The sequence below is a fragment of the Amblyomma maculatum genome, chromosome 3 (assembly GCF_055883805.1).
Source record: "Amblyomma maculatum isolate TAMU_Amacu chromosome 3, ASM5588380v1, whole genome shotgun sequence".
Lineage (NCBI taxonomy): Eukaryota > Metazoa > Arthropoda > Arachnida > Ixodida > Ixodidae > Amblyomma > Amblyomma maculatum.
This window is the reverse complement of record NC_139346.1, coordinates 168,036,543-168,056,870: the sequence shown is the minus strand read 5'-3', so window position 1 is coordinate 168,056,870 and position 20,328 is coordinate 168,036,543. Positions and strand designations below refer to the sequence as shown.

Genomic DNA, 20,328 nt, shown 5'->3' with positions numbered 1-20,328 from the left:
CGCTATAAAGAGGAGGCGCTGAGATCAGTGTTAGAGGAAAATAAAGATGTACAGCGCGTGCCCGGAGAGCAAGCACGGCACGGGCTGTTCAGAATGAGAAGCCTGCCACGCTAGTCATCTTACTCTGGTGCTCTGCTGCGATCCTGCAAATTCGCAACAACCTTAAATGACTACGCTAGTTATCAATCATGCGGTGGTAGAGCCAGCGATCACAGATCGCATCTCTATGCACGCGCGTATTTCATTCGAGGGGGAAAAATATACTTATTTTTTTCCTTGACACAAAATAGCTTTCTCTCCAGTTCTAAATTCGCACAGCAGATAAGAGGCATAAAATTAGGATTACCGTCAAAAAACTATACAAACACTTAATTCCCTATGAGCTTTTTTTTTTTCTGGGAATGCTGGTTCTTTTCGTTTAGTTCCAAGATTTATTTACTCAGAAATGGAAGTCCTTTGGTCAGCAAACCTTTATGTAAACGAAGAATTAGCGAAACCTCCATCGTCAGCGTAGTCAAGTCGAGACCAACAGCATTATGGAGTGGAGACCAAGAGTTGTTACGGAGAATACAACTTTTATTGCTAACTGATTTACATAAAACACCGATTAGTTTTCAATGCACAAATTCAAATTTAAGTAGTTCAGAATAACAAAACTCACATAGAAATACATAGCTGCCTGCAGTGATTTTTTGTGTGTTAAAAAACATGCACTAATATTTAAAACTTTGTTAGCAACACCGAAAACGGCGACAAGAAACAGACTTTGCAACTAAGGTCTTCATCATAACATATCTTTGCTTCAATTTGCAACTATGTACAAACACTTTTCTCTGGAAGTTCCGATGTTACACGCCACCAGCAGCATGCTCTACATAATAAATGTTTTTTTGTTACATCACATATAATGCTAGACTTCCACATTTGAGTTTCGGCTATAAGGAATAAAGTTTAAGCTAAGCGCAAAAAGGACAAAGTTCTAAGCATGTCTTTTTTAAAACCATGTGTTGTTTTTTCTTCATTATATAAGCGGGAAAAAGGGAATTGCAAGTCTTGTGAGCTGCTCAAAGCACTAGCTGTGCATAAATATGACCAAATTATTATACAAAATTCACAATGCAGTAATGGCTGGTAAAAAAAAAAAACTGTACTTTACAAGCTGTTTTTGAACGCGCCTTTGAAATTGAAGTAGGTTCATGGAATGAAATTTCACGATTACACAACACACCATGTTAAGGGTGGCACTTAGATTATGTGATGCAAATTTGGCGCGATTCTTAAGCCATTAGCTCGAACTTCCAGTATATGCCGCCGAAACGCTGTGACAGTTAATCAAGAGGCGTTGCTTAAAAGCGACCATTCGCAAAAGTACTATTTATAATTGCTCTTAAAACACGTATTAAATGTTTGATCGTCTACTTTTGCTAGGGAACCAAGTGAACAGTTTAAGGGTGACATAAAACGGAGAATGCTCACATGGTAACCTATCAAATATAAACGCAAGTGCTGCATTGCTTCTCAACATGCTAGAAAAAGGGCAGGCCGTTTTCCAGAATCTGGTGAGAAAATTTCCGAAGGGCTAACAAAACGTGTTCCTAACGTTTTGGAATCGAAAAAGTTCTGTTCTCACTTCCGTACTAAGGTTAAACAAAATTGAAGAGCTTCACTTCCATGCGCTGAATTTGAAAGTCCAATAAAGTTCTGAACATATATCAACGATCGTTTTAAGAACATCATTTCTTTCGACTTTGAAATCGTATCATTATTAATCACACCCATCAAAAAAAAAAAATCAGAAACGTGTATGATATCAGCTCGACAGTATAGACATAAATTTTCAGTTTATTTGCAACAGGAAAATATGACACCTCATTGCTACTCAAACGTAGGAATTGAAAAGTGTGGAAATAAAATGGACGATGTGAGTAATACAGTCCCTTCATGAAAATAATATTTTGAACGAGTAGAAATGTAGCTTTCCAAAATTTGTGAATGATAGTGTTCAGTAACAGGCACAGTAGCAATTCTCTTAGCGTCGTCCCGATTCCGCAGAATTAGCATGGAAGAATATAACGAAACACATCTGGTATCCTCTGCCGTTGTAACAGACAGCTGCAAGCACGCCACATAATGTTCCTCGTGGGAAGTCGGCTGTGACACGAAGGAATTTGTCACAAAGACATTGCGCTTGTTCTGAAGCAGGCGGTTCTCTGTACAGCATCTGCGTAAAGCAAAAAAGAAAGAGGGCGATAAAGCAGAAATATGAATTTAAGAGAGCGGCCAGCTATGCATTGCAAACGTTTCTAAATTATAATTACGGTGACCACATGAAAGTAATTCACTCATCGAATTTCTTTTGATAACAATCCCGGCTGCTCTAAAGGTTGATTGAGGCGTGGCTATTTGGTTACAGGTATACTATCCGTCCTATCTTGTTTTTCTCGTAAAACTCAGGAGAGAGCAGAGGAGCTATGAATAAGCGTAAAAGGACTGAGAAATAATTGTCTGAAAAATCAGGGACAGAGCACGGCGCTCAGAGCCAATTATAGTCGCATTAAAAAACCAAGGAGCATGGAATTTGCAACATAAAATAATTGAAGATGTCTAAACATAAATGGTGAAAGCAAAAAGGAAGTCAGGAATCGCAGTAAATCTCAAACCAATCTGCGCTTCTGAAAATATGTTCTCTGATAGCAAAGAATTGCAATAGCACAAGGACAGCATTTACGAAAGAGCGCTGTGGCACAGTGTTTCAAGGAGTGCTAAAAGACTTTTTTTTATTTTAGTTTTTAATAATAGAGGAGGCTCAGATAAAACCTGCTGAGCTGCAGCTTGAGTGGCTGTCGACCTCCATTACACGCAGCAGCACGGAAAAGCACAGCATACGTATATAATGTGGTACTTTCAGATGAAAGTACGAGAAGGTAACCATGGAAATATCTATTACAGAGTACCATATGATCATGATGAAGTATAGCATGTCAAACAAGTCTTCTCAGAGTGGTTAATATTTTCAACATTCATGTCCATTACGTTAACGGTGTTCAATAACTATAGTAAATTATGCTCAAGTGTTTGTCCTCTATAATTTGTCCTGTGTGGTTTAATGCCCCATATTACAATGCGGCGTGTGCAGTAGGCATGCGCAAGTTTACTCAGATGGTGATGTGAAGTAACATAGAATTGTGTTTCTGCTAAAATAAAATTCACGCGAAGGTCGATATGTTTAACTATGTCCAATTTTTTGCACGTGATATTCCCCAAAGAGAGGTCGTGTATTCAGTGCAGGATGCATTGACAATGATGCCTAATGTCATCTTCTTCATGTTGGAAATATTGAGATTAAATTGAGTCACCACACTTCATAAGAGAAAGCCATAAATAATGTGCATGGCACGTGATGAGTTATATAGTAGTATGTTTAACACAGGTAGGAAAAAATATATCTATTGTGATGCAACATACTGTCTGTGGTGCTGAGCTTCTCATGGACTAAACCTGTGCGACCAGCCCATTGTAAGCTGTTCAAGAAGTTTAAAATACGAATTTTGATTATATTTATGACCTCCATGTGCATAGACCCGATTATTAAAGCATGGGTGTCGGAAATTTCCCTACCTTAACTGTCGAAAATTACTGCTTTGGTTTTCCGAAACCTTACACGAGAGGGAAGGCAAGCACTTGGTGTAGATATATAGCCCGCATATGATTCAAAACTGGTGGGTACCCAACGACATGAGTTTGAACTCTGTACCTCCAGCACACGGGGCAAATACTCAAACCCACCAACTGCCTGCGGAGCAATGAGTTTAAAACGCCCGTGTTCAACTGATGTTGAGGGGGAACCTCAGTTCACAGGCCGAGCCAACGCTTTCACAGGTGTCCAGGTGAAGACGAAGACGGGGTCTGAGCCAGAAGACAACTCCTCTTACCCTTGTTCAGAGCTCTTTCAATCTGCATAGCCATTTTCTTTCTCGTTCTACCATGCTCAACAGAGTTATTTTCCAATACTAGGCGAAGCATATACAGCTCGTTCGGTCGAAAAGCCGTCGGCGTTGTCAGCCTCGCTTGTCGGAAATATTCTTGCGCAAAACGTGATTGGTCGATAGGCTAATGACGTCACAACATCACCTCAGGCGGGAATTCCAAACACCCCACATTAGAAAAAAAGCTATACAACGCTCTTCATTCATAACGGCAGCTAATGAACACGAGCACAAAAAAAAAAAAAAGAAACACGCAACGAACGCAGCACTCAACTATAGTTCTAACGGGAACAGAGTTTACATATATAAAGGTCCATCGCGTCTGCGCAGTACTGAGAGGACAAACAACCACATGCCAAAGTAACACCAGAAACATACCTTATTGTTAAGAAAAGGTCAAATTCCAAAACGTACATAAAATTTGAAGCATTGCTAATACACATATCACCTTTTCCTTTATGTGAATAGACCTTCAGGAGTTCTCGTGTCATTCTACCCTTACTGCTGCATAGAATTCTTGCACCGTCTAAATGCGGCTCAGACTTCCTGCATGGCTGGCAGTGCTCAACCAAGTGCACATTTTCTTGGCTCCTTAAATTCTCTTGCTGCTCCCCGAGCCGATCATTCATACATCGACCAGTTTGACCAACGTACAGCTTTCCGGACTAAATGGCAGGCTAGCAGCTCGTATACCACTTGAAGCACACTGCACGCAGGGCGTGGTATGTTTTTTCTTCCACACCCGTTCCTTCTTTCTCCTCTCCGGAGATACGATGGCATAGATAGGAAAGCTTCTTCCGAGCAATAAAAACAAGCGGCACCCCAAGCTCGTTCGCAAACTTTTTCATTTTGCGCGACTCTAGGTAAAGTGAAACTTTCGATCGCGGGATTCTGTCCCGGCCTCCTCTTCGTCATCGGGTTCGTCGTGCGTGCCTTCAGTTTTTGCAGGGGGGCTTCGGCAACATAATTCACGACCGATAAGTGGTAGCCCGTAACCATAATTCTTGATAATTGGTAACCAAACATTTCTGTTTTTCATGATCGGGCGATTTATCAAGCACCAATTCTACACACATAGTAGATATGCCTCAGACTTTTATCATCTTTGAACGAGCGGAATTTTAAAACAAGAGTTGCTTTTGAACACGATAGGCATACGCAAAACTCACATTATCTCTGCCTAACTTGACCGGTAGATATAAAACTGAAGTTAGCAGTTATCCGGTTTCCCAAGAATTAATGTTAGTCCCTTTCCATACCTTTTAAAAGCAAAGAGAATAAAAAAATCTCAATATCGGCACACCTTGATGGCCTCGTCCAAATTTATTTCGGACGAGTTCACAAAAATGTTTTTAAAAATCATGGAAATGGACTAACATTCACCTTTGAGACCGCAGATAATGACGAACTTTAGTGTTTAGATCTATGGGTCAAGTTGGCCAGAGATCATGCCTGTTTTGCGTACGCCCGTTGTGTTCAAAACTAACTCTTGCCTTACGTCTCCACTCATTCAAAGTTAACTAAAAGCTGATGATGTCTGGAATAGGTGTCTCAAAAATCGTGTGTTCATGCAATGCAGACCGGATCTGATGATCAATTGAGAATAATTGTGGTTAAGGCTTCTGCTGCCAAAACTTTCCTGAAAAAAAGTGAAGGCACGCACAAGGAATCAGAAGATGAAGGAGAGAAAAAGAATCCTGCGACAGGAATTTGTCTCCTTCCTTTACAAAATGACGCGCATAACATAAAGAAGGTTGCAAAAAGCTTTGGAGAGCTGCTAGTGTTTTTGGATCCGGTGTATCTTTCCAGTCTGTGCCCTGTATCTCCGAAAATAGCAGGTGTGGAAAAAGCACACCAAGCCCTATGCGCAGGGTGTTTCGCGAGTGGTTTAACAGTTGCCACTTATGTGCCTAGAAGTGCACATTGGTCAGACTGGCCGCTGTATCAATGGCCGGCTCGAGGAGCACCAAAGCAATTTAACGAATAAAGAAAGTGCGCATTTCGCTGAGCCCTTCCAGCCATGCAGGAAGTGTTCACCGCGTTTTGACAGCGCTAGAATTCTAGGCAAGCCCTAGAATAGAACGGCACGAGAACTCCTGTAGGCCAATCACATAAAGAAAGGCTATATGTGCACATTAGAATTTGACCTTTTTCTCGTCAATAAGATAAGGTGTTTTGGCATACTTTGGCACGTCGTTGCTTGTCCTCTGTGTAGCGTGCAGAGACGAAGAGCGTTTGCATACGCTCATCCCATTCAGAACCAAGCTAGCTGTGAGTGCATTGTTCATCCGTACGTGCATGTGTTCGTATTTCTTCGCTGCCGTTATGAATCAAGGATGTCACCAACTAGTTCAAAACTTTATTTTCCATAACACTACAAAGCGTCGGGGAACGGTCCAAACCAAACCGAAATTGGCGAGAAGGTTCCTCTAATTGAGGTGTTCCAGGAGCTAGAAGTAATTCAATGAAATAAATTTCTCGCCACTCGGCTTCGAATCCAGTTACTCTGCATGCCAGAGGGCACACAAAGCACCGGCCTCGAAGTGATCGTTGGTACCAGGCGTGTTAGGGGAGCATTTATGTAAACGCGTTGTGGTGCTTATGGCTTACTTAACGCGTGTTAGGTATGTGTACCGATGTTGCAGTAATAATAATATTAAAGTTGGAATGATATAAGAAACAAAATTAAAATAGCGCTATAGAAGGCAGTGTTCTTAAGACAAAGCGTCTCCCTAACACTTTTTTATGTAACTTACAGCACAGGTTTCCTTTTCCATAGCAATTCATAGCTTAATTCTTAGCTGAGCTAGAACAAGTTTTATTTCCAAAAATTTTTTAATAAAAGAATTACATGTCCCTCGTTCTTTTGTTTCCGTATGCTGCGCATATGAATGCTCATATTTCAAGCCGGTTTTCTGTCTCTCTAAGATGATGTTTAATTAATAAAGCGAGTTTTCTCAGCATAGTAATAAATTCCATTGCATGAACTACTTTCCTCTGCATTCCCAAAAGCGTATACTCAGCGTGTACTGTTGTCTTACCAACAGATGCGCAAATCAGCTCGTCGGAGTGGTGCGAGCGACTGCTCTTAGCATCACCGGGCCATCTGTTACGGGAAGAAGCATACGGGGCTTGAACTTCACAGGCACCTGCGCAAACAAGACACAGGGTAAACCGGCTGCTTCAGCGGGTTTGTTTGGCATCTTCATATAAAACAGAGCAGGGAAGTAGGGAAAAAACAGAATGGAGACGTATGTGTCCTTTCTCTGTCCTTGTCCTGCATCCCTGCTTTTTGTTTAATATAAAAAGGCACAGGGTGAATACGATAAAAAAAACATTTGGCGAGGCTCCTTTTGATATTGTCTCCACGAGAGATAAATACAAGTTATGGATAATTTAGCTACCAGACCATTTGCACTTGAAACGTGCGAAATATAAATGGTAATCATACCAGATGTCACTTAGTCGTGACGATATCAAGCAAACCTCCTGCCCATGTTTTACGGGGCCTACACGTAAGAATCTTAAAGTTATGTTTTTCTTCTGCATTTTCCAGTCCTCAGGCAAGTTTGTATCCGATATATACTAATGTATACTATCACATATTGAACATTATGCTGTTTTAGGCAAGGCACCCTTCTTACAGTATTTGCTACAATACACAGTTCCGTGCGCAGGCATACGCTATGGCCACATGTGCTTCCTTTTCAGAGTGACTGGAGGATTTGTTTTTAACGATCATATTTTTTTACATGCATTACCGCCATGTAAACCTGTTAACTTAAACTCAATGTGTACGAAGATTTTGCAAGGCCCCCTCAGAACCAAACCGAATCTTGCACGCTTGTCCCTTATCTTTTAATCGCACCCCACTCTATAACTGCAATATTTATTTGCCATATCTAGCCCTGTTGCTCACAGTTCATGATGTCCTATAGACATTCCTTATCTTTTGTGGGCGTTGCCGCTAGCAACGGGCCTTTCGAGATCTCCTCAGGTGAACACATTTTATAACCTATCTGTTCTCATTATCTCATTTTCCATCCAGCCCATATTCAACCGCATCGCCCTTAAGTAAGGGGCACATCAATCGTTCCCCTGCCTATTTGATGAAGAACTTGCGTAGTACGTTAAAGGCAACCTTACAAAGTCTGAAGAACCAGGAAGCGCTGGAATTAGTCGAATGTACGCTTTTAACCCAGCTCATCTACAAACGCAGCAGTGAGGGCGAGAAGCATGTCAGTGAGTCCACATGAACCTATTTGCCTTGCTGTCTTCGTCTCACAAGTCATGTGCTCACCATTGTTTCAGGGCATTTCTCAAGTTTTACGCGGCGAAGCAGGCAGGCCAGGAATGTCTTGGCCTGAACCATTCCCAGCCGCATGCCGACGCAGTTGCGAGGTCCGTTCCCGAAAGGCATGAACGTAAAGGGCTTCACATTGTCCTTGTTTTCAGGCAGAAACCTGTCGATGAAATTCAGTTACAGTTATGGGCAGAAAAAAAAAAAAAGGACGTGTTACACGAACATCTATACATGTAAGCACTGATCATTCGAAGGCAACAGGTTCGGTCTCCTAAAGTGTTGGCTATCTTCCATGTATATTTGCCGCCCACTATGAAGACGATAGAAGTGTTTTGTGTTTCCTCATTCCCGAGTCAATACGAGCGTCCGTGTGTGCATTGGGCACTTGATGTGTTGAAGTGCTCACGTGTAAGTATGTGCAGTTGCAGGCGAATGTCAACATGTTGGCACATTTGTACAAATGTTATCTGATGCTTTTGTAGAACTGAATGGCTGACATTTTCGACGGAAGATCTAACCCCGCATGCGCGCTATTTCTGGCTCTGTCTTCTCTTTTAAAGCTTATCGCAAGCTGCCAAACAAAGCGGAATGAACGTAACACTGTCACACAATCCGGACGTCAAACGGGAAATGATAGGCTCATAGGTTATGTATACCATAGGGCGTGGACATTTTTGGTGCCAATTAGTCTCCTTGCTATCTGATAACCGCAACACACTGACCGAATGTCTCATGAAGAGGAACCCAATTTTTTTAGAGCCGGCGTCTTTTCTTCAGCAGAAACAAGATGGGTGCAAAAGAGGCGATTTAAAACCTTCATGTGGTCTAATTCTGCAGGTCATTGTATTATGATTTCATCTGAGTGGGGAAAGTGGGCCTGAAATGAGCAATATGCGTGCTCGCGAGATGGCAGGAAAACTAACCCTGCCACGAGAGGGAGACCAGAAATAAACATTGCTGTTATGTTCACATTCACGGCGTAAAGTTTATTAAATATGAACAAGGCGAAATTATGTTTATCATGTCTGTCATCTTTAGCAGGCACCGAAAGCATGAATTTCGTACCGAGAAACCACATATTTCAACCCAGGCTGCACCTCATGAATAGAGAACACGCAATTTGTGAAAGTCAGAAGCTCATAACGACGTCATATCACTTCTCTGTTATACAGCAGTCGGTGTATAATTTTGCTGTTCGTCGTTGGAGCCCACCTGTCTGGATTGAACTTCTCAGGTTCTGGAAAGTATTCGGGGTCATGGTGCATGCCAGCCAACGGGACTTCCACGCACATGCCCGGCTTGAAGGGGATGCCGGCCACTGTTGCCTCCTCTGTGCAGAGACGCGCCATACTGCGTGACAAGACGGAGTACAATAGTGGGTTAGCTTGGGTGGGTCCTTCCCGTGGCAACCGCCTGCGTCCATGGAGGACCATGTTAGCTAGGAACACGCGCACACACGGACAAGACTCTTCCTATCATACCATTAAAATTTTCAATAAAATCTAAAATGTTTTTAATGTAATTTTCTGACACAAAATACAACGGTATCACCCCAGCCAATATACCAGCAGACAACCCCTTGACAGGCTCGCACTTTCAAGTTATTAACTTTCACAAACACTGCCCATTTTTTATAGAAGCTCTATTTGTTGGTGTGAGCGCAGCACGAATATCAAAAGCAAAATTTTGTCGCTCATCAGGACCTAAGACCATTCAAATCAACATCGGCATAACGGAGAGCTACAGTATACAACAGCTCCCTCGTAATTAAAAGAACATGAAAAAATGTGTAAGAAAATTACAGCACACTAGCATAGCACCAGAACGGAGTCGTACAGCTGCAGGAGAAATGTACACAGCTTTCACAGAAGCGTCATAGTTTAAGGAAAAATCTTCCCTGGTTTGGGGACCGAACAAACGGCCCCCGCTTACCCGGGACATCTGCTCTGCCATATGATGTAACCGGCAGATGATAGGACAAGACTGAATTATTTTACAATTTGAAGTGAAAAGGGCTTTGATGTGGTGTTCCAGGGAATCTCTAAGGTGCAGCAAATTTTTAATAGTGCAAAAACAGGAAGAGGAAAGCTGAAAACTGAGAAATCGATATAAGTGATCTACCGGTATGAAAGTTGGCGCTGACGTAACACATTCCTTGGGCGTAACACATGAAGAGCCCAAGGCTCCTCGCGTGATCGGAACGTCAACTCAGATGTCTAGTCACTTCCCGTTGCGCACAGTGAGAAATCATGGGGTAAAGCGAAAAGCTGCGCTGATGAAACTTGGGAAAAGTCTAAACGTTGAGGCTATTTTCTTTTCATGTCCTTCTATAACTTTAACGTTAGCCATCGAGAACATACGCTATTTATTGCAAAGCGCGGTTTAAGTCCGGATTCTACCAACAAAAAATTCCTCTAATCGTCAGTCTTGTCCGCCAGCACCCGCGTATCCAGGATAGGCCCGAGAGCGGCGAGCCAGAAATAATACATCTCCTTTATACATGTCCTTTCTATGCGCGAGAGCTTTAACTGCAGAGGCTCGTCGTGACATGCTTTTCCAACTTGAACCTTTCTAAAGCAATACTCTTGGTACTTTTTGCTGTCAAAGCGACACATTGAGACCTATCAGGCGTCAGATAGATTTGACTTTTTTCATGCAGTTGTGTGCACTCGCAACACTCAGTATGTGTGAAGAAAGTTTGCGTTTTGGCATATTATGTAAAGATGCAATATACCCCTGTGAGAGACTATATCGACCGAAAAAAAAATCCCTTCAGTGGTCACAGTGCATTCATCCTGGAACGAATATCTCCAGCCTAACTCTGAATGTACGATATACATATTTCACGAACAAATATCAAGCGACACGGTCGAACGCAAAACAAAAGGTTGGTTTACATTGCTTAAGCCATGTTTCATGTACTTAAGCTTGTAAACAGGTGGATTGTGCCAGCGTCGAAAAAACGCGAGAAAAACAGGTAAAATGAAAACAGCTGAACAAGGCGCATTCAGTTAAAAAATAACACTAGCCCGCTTGGCCTTCTCTTCGACTGCTCGAACGCGTGTAGAAATGGTAATGGACCCGGCGCCCATATTTCTTCCGCTACGCCTAACATTTTTGAGTTCTTGTCTTCCCTACAGGGGTATCCTGCTCGATTTCTTTTCACGCTTTATAAGTGCCCAAAGTATTTTGCATGTATTGTTGCATCATCGCTTCTCTAGGTGGCGCGACCCATTACTCAATGCTAGCGCTTAGCCAAACGCGCAAGTGAGACATATGCACACGGGTAAAGCAAAAAAAAAAAAAATGGGGACTTAGAAGCGCTCTTACCTGTGTCAGCAGCTTCATATCCGGGTCCACTGTATTCACTGTCGCCAACTACCGTATATTTGTCCCGATGGTCTGAGTACAACTATTTTTATCAGAGAGCCTAGATGTTTTTCTTAATTATTGTCTCCCTCCCGAAAGCTTTCTTTTTATCTGTGTTGATTACTTTTCAATTGCGCTACCTCTGCTGTCATGAGCACTCCCGATTTCGCATAATTTCAAAACGTAAAAAATTTTTAAATCATTCAAGAAGTTTCAATGCGTGCCTATGTTCAAGCTCCCTTCGGCAACTTGAGATATTGGATTCCACCACAATTCTAACAACTCTTTGACGTTTCGACTCAACCATATGCGGGACATATTGCTTAAACTTCACTTGTCAACAGCTTGTCTTCGACTGCCCATACGGGTAGACATACTATATAAAACTACTTTCTACGATCAATATATTTTGGGCAAGTTCGTGCGTTTCTAGTCAGGTTCTTTCGAGTTCAATAGTTATTTTTATCCATACGGTATCAGTTAGCCCGGAAAACAATGAAAACGGTTTACATAGAGAATTCAGTTGATACTTGCTTCAGTCGCCCATCCTTGATGGTGTCCCAGAATGAGTCAGATTTGTTACACTGCCTATCTCGGCTGATAGCGCGAAGATGTGGACTCAATGCTTGTGCGTTCTGCAGAGAGTTTTGAGTGTTGGACAGATGAGTGTCACGTTGGAAACGTCAGTGTTATATTTGACACCGTGTATGCCCGGCTTTATTTTAGGTTTTCATGTTTGATCTTTCTATGCTTTACGTTTATTTTTTAGTGCGCGCTTATTTTATTTTGTATTTGTTTTTTGGGGCTTTTACTCATATATTTCGCTTTGTTATTGTAATGTTTACATTCCTTCTTGGGGTAAAGAAGTATAAGTGGGCGCCAGTTCTGTCTCTTTTTTGTAATTATTACGACATACGCATTCTATTACACAAACAATGCGCATAGAAACTTAATAAACTTGACAGGGAAATCCTACTTTTGCACGAACCTGTTAATTCACAGACAGTACCACAAAATTGTGCATGTACCCGCTCACCAGAGAACCCGGCCGGCCCCTAAACGTTTCACGCACTTCCTTCTTCAACCACTGACCCTGCTCTTCACTGTGGCATTACAAGACGACATGTATAATACTTTGATGTTAATATGCTCACATTGATTCTGATGCGCTGAGACGAAGCGCCTCTTTGATACAAGCGTCGAGGTATACCATATCTTGAAGTGCATCGTAGGTCAGTGCACCCTGAAACAAAGAATAAAAGAAAGCAAAATGCGTAAAAGTTTCAGGTGTTCATATTTTACTACTCTGAACATAAATCATCCAAGTTACTGATTCTGGCGCGCTAAAGCTGACCCTAAATCTTAAAACAGGCTGCAGTAAAGATGGTGAAATGGATGTCAACCTCTCAACTCTCTATAAACTGCCCCATGAACCGGCATGCATGGCATTTTTCTTGTTAATGCGTTCACGAGGTGGCAGTTTTTCCCGTTGTGAATGAGATATTCCGTTGTCTGACCCACGTACCTCCGATGATAATTTGTCTACTTCGGCAATCACCCTTTCCTGGGCGTCAGGGTGCAAGGCCAGGTAGTATGCAGTGAAGATGACGGTGGTCGAGACACTCTCCACTCCGGCGAGGAAGAACACTATGCCCTGGGCCGTTATCTCATCCAGCGACATCTCTGAAAACGGATTTTTTTTTTGTTCGTGTCAGGGCCATTACTGTCTTACAAGATTCCAGCCACCAAACCAGCGCCTACGTAGACATAAGTAAGGTAGACAGGGTCCTTCAAAACACAAAACAAAGCAAAAAGAAAAGGCAGAGGAGGAAGAAAGTCCGCTGGCCAGCGTTTCGACAAGAGGGCTTCACTTCGTGTGTGGGACTATAAAGAAGCTGTTACGCTCATCAACGCGACATACCGCACCGCCGGCGTCTGGGCTGGCGCCCGCTAATCGACAGCGCAGCGTAGGTGTTGGCGGGCAGATGCGGATTGTAATAAACATGCTGTAACCCCCTTTGTCTGGACTCCAAGTAGATCTCCTAGTTGCCCGGCAGGCACAACTCAACACACAGCGCATCCGAGCACGGCGGGTGAGAGGAGAACCCTTTCGAAGGCCTTCGAAGGCCAGCAGCTGAACAGACCGTCGCCTCTCTGGACGAGCACGGCGGTTGACAGCTCGGAGAGCGGCTTCGAAACTTAACTGTAGCCCGAGAAGTATGTCTCTTGTTGAAACGTTGTCTAACAGGCTACGGCTCATCTCCTAACCTCGTCCATTTTGTTCTCTTTTAGAATTCTGCTAGTAAGGCAACATCGCCAAACGTCTTGAATTGAACGAGATATGTTACGAAAATACAGCGCGAGTGGTATTTTGCTCATGGTCGCTTACATGCATGGTTTATAAAATTTTTGTTTCTTATATAGCTGTCTAGAAAACAAATGGTCATCTGTATAACCTCAGCTGTTGAATGTACGATTAAGTGGCCTCTAAAGTAGTTCAAGGTGTCACAAAGAAAGCCACGAATGGTACGGCTATTGGTTGGCATCATTATTTACAAAACGACAAGAAATACATCGAGTTTTTGGTGCGCATTAAAATGAATTATCTGCGGCATGAGCTCCTCTTTTGGCAGTTCCTCTCATGAACATGCCCTCTTCCAAATCACTGCAGTGCTACGACCATAAAGCAAAGCTGCAGTAACATGTGAGCGGGGGTGTCTAGAGTCAGGCAGTTAAAATAATTTGGGCGCATGTGCAAAATGTACAAAATAAATTTACTTTCGAAATTTCTTAAACGATACCACTTTTGAGTTCCTCTGACTTTCTAATTTTAGGCCTTTGATTCAAGTGCGGAGTAAAAACTACGCAAAAGTAGGAAAATAACCGACTAATTTGGACAAAGGATTACTTTCACCCCGTCAAGGTGCTGCAGTGGTGAAGATGCCCGACTACTGTGTCGGAGAACCCGGGTTCGATCCCGATCGCCGTCGGCTGCGTTTTGATGGAGGAGAAACGAAGAGGTGTCCGCATGCTGTGCGATGTCAGTGCACGTTAAAAGTCCCGATGCGATCTAAATTACTCCGGAGCCCTCCACTAAGGCAGCTCTTTCTCTGTTTCCGCTTTTGTTCCAACCTTCCTCCCTTCCCTTAGAGAGCGGTTCAGGTGTCCACAGAAACCAATTGTAAACCAATTAATTATTATTAAGGATTACTTTCAGGTGCGTTCCGTCACCACAAAAAGCAGGGAAGAAATTTAACTGAGAAACTTGTTTGGTTCATTCCTAAAGTTCACTTAAATTTTCGAGAAATGTCTGGCAAGTCTGAATCCTAACCCAACTGAAGGATGTGGGCGAAAACTTAATCCACAAGATTTGGGGTCAGTTCCCCGGATGCCTGCGAATTCTAGCATTACCACCTAGACGTTTTCACAACCTCCGAACCAACAAGAACCTAAAATTCGTTTTATCCTCAAATAAAGTCACTGCACGTGCTTCTGGTAAGGTATAATGTAAACATTTTTTTAAAGTTTCTTCTCACAGAAGAAACGTTGCTGAATCATATATTAATGCCAGGTCTCTGAATTGTCTGAAAATAAGGTGGGCATAAGAGTAAAAGCAAAGTATCCCTAAAGCCAGGTTGATGCGCCTTCCCATAATTTTTTCCTGCACACTGAATTAAAAATTATTTCTCTCAAAAACGTTCGATTGGGTGAATATTTTGTTTTGCAGATTTCTGTAAAATGCATCGGTGTGAGTATCTCCCCGCTGGTTTGCTAGTCAACCTTCATGAGGTGCATGGAAGAGAATGGTCATTTCTCACTCATTTGTTCACTTTCTTCTATCTTGTCTGCAGTGCTCTTCCAGTCATAATCCGCATCCATAAACACCTGGAGAAAGTCATCTTCTTTCTGGAAAACGATAGATAGAACATGGGTACCATTGTATAGTCGCAGCACGAAATGTAAAATTCATAGGCAATACAGAAGGGTAGATGCTTGGGCTTGTTTGTACATGATTCAAGGGAACGAAATGTAGCGCACCAAGTCAAGGACAGAGAAAGAAGACACACACACACACATAGGCAATAATTTGGCTTCGAGTATGTCATTATCATCATCATCAACCGCATTATAGTCACAGCAGGGCAAAGACCGCTCCAATATTCCTCCAGTTAATCCGGTTCTGGGCTAGCTCATCAACTTGACTCCTGCGAACGTCTTAACCTCATCCTCCAACCTGATGTTCTGCCGCCCTGCTACACTTCGATTTCCTTTGTATTAAATATGTTACAATTTTCAGCCATCGTTTATCTACTTTTCGCCCGACATATGCCCTGTACATGCAGTTTCTTCTTGATTTCCGCTAGAATGTCATTAACTCGAGTTATTTCTCTGACCCACACTGTACGCTTCCTATCTCTTAACGTTACACCTACCATTTTCCGATCCATACCTCTCATCGTCGTCCTCAACTCGAGTAGAACCCTTTTCGTTAGCATCCACGTCTCAGTGCTATAGGTGAGTACAGGTAAGATGCAACTGTTGCATACATTCCTCTTGAACGATACTTGCCAAATGCGTTACATCCCAGTCTTATATTATTAGTTATATGCCTTTCAGGGTCCAGACCTGCTGTTAGTACCTGTCCTAAGTAGCCTACCACTTTCAGTGCCTCGTTACATATTGTAAACTGATTTAACAGTACGCTGTATAGGGCAACTTGGAAGTCATTCATATTGTGTACTAGCGGAAAAGAGACAAAGGTCCGAGGCAAGAGATGTGGTGGTGACAAACGTTTATTGAATCAAAAAGGGGTAGATGTATGCATCGGCCGGATCTATGAACATCCAGCCCTTACAGATACTGGGTGGGTCCCTGGTACGGGACCCCAGTGGCGTCGGCCGCTGCCCGGGCGCGCTCGACCAAGGCCTTTTGGGCCTGCAGGTCATAGCAGCCGAGCAGGGTCGCCTCCCAGTCCTCCCGAGTGGGGTTGGGGTGAGGAGGAATAGCTGGGTTGGATGGGCAAGCCCACACCATGTGGTAGATGTCCGAAGACTTCTCCGCACAGTGCGGACAACTGCCCGTGAAGGAGGGATTAAAATGTTTTAGTGCTGCCGGGCACAGCAGAGTGTTGGTATAAAGACGGAGTAGAAGCCGCTCATCCGTCTTAGATAGACCTTTACATGGGCGAGGGTAAAGGCTATGACAAGATTGATAATAAAGAACAATGTCTTTAAAAAAATACGCGGGTTCGAATCCGAAATCCTGATCTAGGGGGTCGAGATGGGAAGCCCGGAAAGAGAGCGCGCGGGCGGCGGCGTCGGCTGCCTCATTCACCTCGAGACCCATATGAGCAGGAGCCCATACTATTTTCCGGTAAGCGGGGTCCCCGGTGTAGGTGCAATTTTGAAGTAGTCGGTAGGCTAGGTATGGCGCCCAGCCTTGCTCGACGTTCCGACAGGCCCCTCGAGAGTCGGAGATAATTGTTTTAGAATCAAAGAGAAGGCGACAGGGGCGCTCCTGCTCCTTTCAGAAACTGAACATTACCTTGGGCTTCTGCATATTTATTTTTAGGCTACCTTCGTGCCTTTGCTATCTAGATCGTCAATCATTTTTTGCTGTTCGTCCCCAGAGTTACTTAGCAAGGAAACGTTCATGGGCGAATCAGAGATTACTGATGTATTTCCCATTAACCCTTATCTTTAACTGCTCCCATTTCAAATCTCTGAATACATCCTCTATGCAAGCCATGAGTTTTACTGAGCAGACCAAGTCTTCTTACGTTTTTTTCTTTACCTTTCTTTTTCCTTTTCTTTTCGGTATGCTTTTCTAACTATCCTACCACCTATTTATACCATGTACTCAGTAATGATATCTCTGGACATCATTATTATTCTATTTTGTTTCATTTTGAAATCTAGGCTAATTGAAGACCTTAGCATACTGTGTTCACTGCATCGCATCTTTCCGATCACCTCAACATCAAGCACAGTACCAGGGTTAGGACACAGTATGAAGTCAATTTCATTTTTAGTCTTCCCGTTAGGTCTTTTTCATGTCCACTTCCGGTTGTTTCATTTGCTGGAAAAGGTACTCATGAATATGAAGTTATTGCATTCAGCAAACTCACCTATAATAACTCTCCCCTGATATTCCTAGAGTCAGGGCCAGTCACCCAATTTCTGGCCTCCAGCCTGCTTTTTGCCTACCTCAGCATTGAAGTTGCCCATCAGTACAGTATACTGCGTTTTTACTTCCCCCTTGCCGATTGTACGTCTTCGCAGAAGCTTAACGACTACCTGGTTAACATTACTACATGTAGGCGCGTAAACCTGTACAACCTTCTGTATACTTGTATACCTATATCTTAAATCTCTTGCAAGCATTTCATCGCACGCGGAACAGCACTTATACTGCCGCACCTAAAGGCTGATTATTTTTATTTAGAAGACCACCAGACTAATTTTTTTGAAATATATTCGGCAGCCGTTAGAGTACAGATTAAAGGCCTGAGCTGTGATAATCCTTATCACACGTCGTTCATGAGCAGAGTAATTTTTTTTATTTTCAGTTATTTTTCTGCATACTGTGAGAGGAAGAAGAGTAAAAAATAATGGCTGGATCCTGCCCCAAATCTGAGTGAGTGAGGATGCAAGCGCAGAGAAAAAAGGAAAAGTTCACAACGCTCTTCCATTTGCACGGGCGAGCCTATCACCGCGGTCTTGATATTAGGGTCGAAGTGTTTTGTGTCGTAAGCTGTACAGGAATGAATTCCCCATACCGTATGAAGAGCTCTAAACAAGGTGCCTTATAACACGCATCTGTTTCTATCTAACAGCTGTCGCGTACTAGCAGACTGCAAAACCAAGTTACAGCAAAACCGAAATTTCAAGGATAGGCACTGCCGGCGAAAAAGCTTCAAGGTGTGTTAACATAGTTGACAGCCAGTAGATGAGACTAGTGCTGACAAGTTTGTACGTTTTTCTCTGGCCAGAATGAAGTTATGAGTGTCTGGCGAAAGCCTTCAAATCAATTTACACTTGCCGACCATTACCGTCTACCTACCGCGCCGCTGCTTCAAGCAGGAAAACTATTCGTTGCATCCACTAATAAAGTGACAGTTAAGTACAGCTTGTCAGCATTTTATGACGAAAACGGCCTATTTGTTAGATGTCAGGAGACGTGAGTAAAACCTAAATTATCTTACATAACGGTTCCTCTAGCGATACACGGTGCTAATCCTAAGCCCTTTCAGGATTTATTAAGGCGAAAGCCTTCAATGGCTCATGGCTCGCTAGCGTGTCCGTCCGTGCATGTGTTCGCGACAATTGTCCCACTACTTCGCGACATTCGGTGGGATACCGCGAGACTGACGTCACCTGTGGACGTCATCGGTCATGACCGGATGTGACGTCATCACCATGTCACATCCTGCCACAAAGTAACCGGAGCTGACACCATGACGTCACATCCGGTAATGACGTCACGACTGGTCATGTAATGACCGATGACATCACCAGGCGATTCACATATGCGAAACTAATCCCGCCGGGCGTCCATGCTGCGCCTTCATTTGGCGCTTCCTTGAAGCCGCGGTGGCGTAGAGGTAGAACATCCGCCTCACGTGGAAGAGGACCTTAGTTCGAATCATGATGCCGCGCAATTCCCCACTGGATTAAAAGCGAAAAAAAAAATCGAAAATGCGCATGGCGATGGAATTGCATTAACAGGTTTGGGGTGCGGCCTATCCGGTGAAAACCTCCGGAAAAGTGCACTCCCTCACCAGAGCAGGATTTGTCCCCTCTGGTGTAGTAATTGGCCACAACTTCCTACGCCCTTACTCTAACAAACCCCCGGCCCTCAGCTCCCAGCGGCTGTGAAGCAACTGACCAAGGCGGCGGTCAGATCTGCAACGCAGCGAAGGATGCTAAGAATCTGTCTCCGGACAGTACGCCATTGGAAGCGTACCCTGGCAACGTTTATTGCTAGGATTCTCACTAGTGAGGCTAGTATAGGTGTACTGTTTGAGGAATTAGAGGGTGTAAAATGGGATGTGATATGACTTAGTCAGATTAAAAGGCGAAATGAGGCCTATATTGTACTGAAGGGCGTGCATGTATTGTGTTATCGACGTTTACCCGAGAGCCGAGAACAAGGAGTACGATTCTTTGTCAATAAGGATATAGCTGGTAGTATAGAGAAATATCTACAGCATTGTTGAGAGGGCCGCAGGCATCGTAACTAAGCCTAATAAGCGGTATAAACTGAAGGTTGTATAGGCATACGCTCCTACTAGTAGTCATGATGACCAGGCGGTCGAAAGCTTCTACGAAGATGTAGATTTGGCAATGGGGAAAGTGAAGACGCAGTATAATTTACTAATGGGTGACTTCAATGGCAAGGTAGGGAAAAAACTGGCTGGAGACCATGGCAGCGCACTTGTTTCTAGGGTTAACAGGAGGAGTTACAAGTTGAGTTTCGAGAGCGCAATAACTTAAGAATTATGAATGCGTTCTTCAATAAACGGAAGAACCAGAAGGGAATATGGAAAAGCCCAAACGGGGAGACTAAAAATTAAATTGATTTCATACTGCATGCAAGCCCCGGCATTGTGCAGGATGTAGAGGTAATCAGAAAGGTGCGATGCAGTGACAACAGGATGGTAAGGTCTCG

At 43.3% G+C, this 20,328-nt stretch overlaps 1 protein-coding gene across 1 annotated transcript in view; it reads right to left on the bottom strand.

Annotated features, from left to right (window-relative positions):
- Positions 1-555: 555 nt before the first annotated feature.
- The window catches only part of LOC146196813 (cytochrome P450 3A11-like), a 42,283-nt gene continuing 22,510 nt past the window's right edge, over positions 556-20,328 (bottom strand). Inside the window, exons 9-15 of the mRNA XM_084598536.1 lie at positions 15,477-15,564; positions 13,184-13,341; positions 12,813-12,901; positions 9,502-9,639; positions 8,287-8,449; positions 7,028-7,135; positions 556-2,221 (exon numbers count right to left, since the gene is read on the bottom strand). Coding sequence (XP_084454662.1) covers positions 7,043-7,135; positions 8,287-8,449; positions 9,502-9,639; positions 12,813-12,901; positions 13,184-13,341; positions 15,477-15,564 — 729 coding nt within the window. The 3' untranslated portion in view covers positions 556-2,221; positions 7,028-7,042. The remainder of the gene's footprint in view (positions 2,222-7,027; positions 7,136-8,286; positions 8,450-9,501; positions 9,640-12,812; positions 12,902-13,183; positions 13,342-15,476; positions 15,565-20,328) is intronic.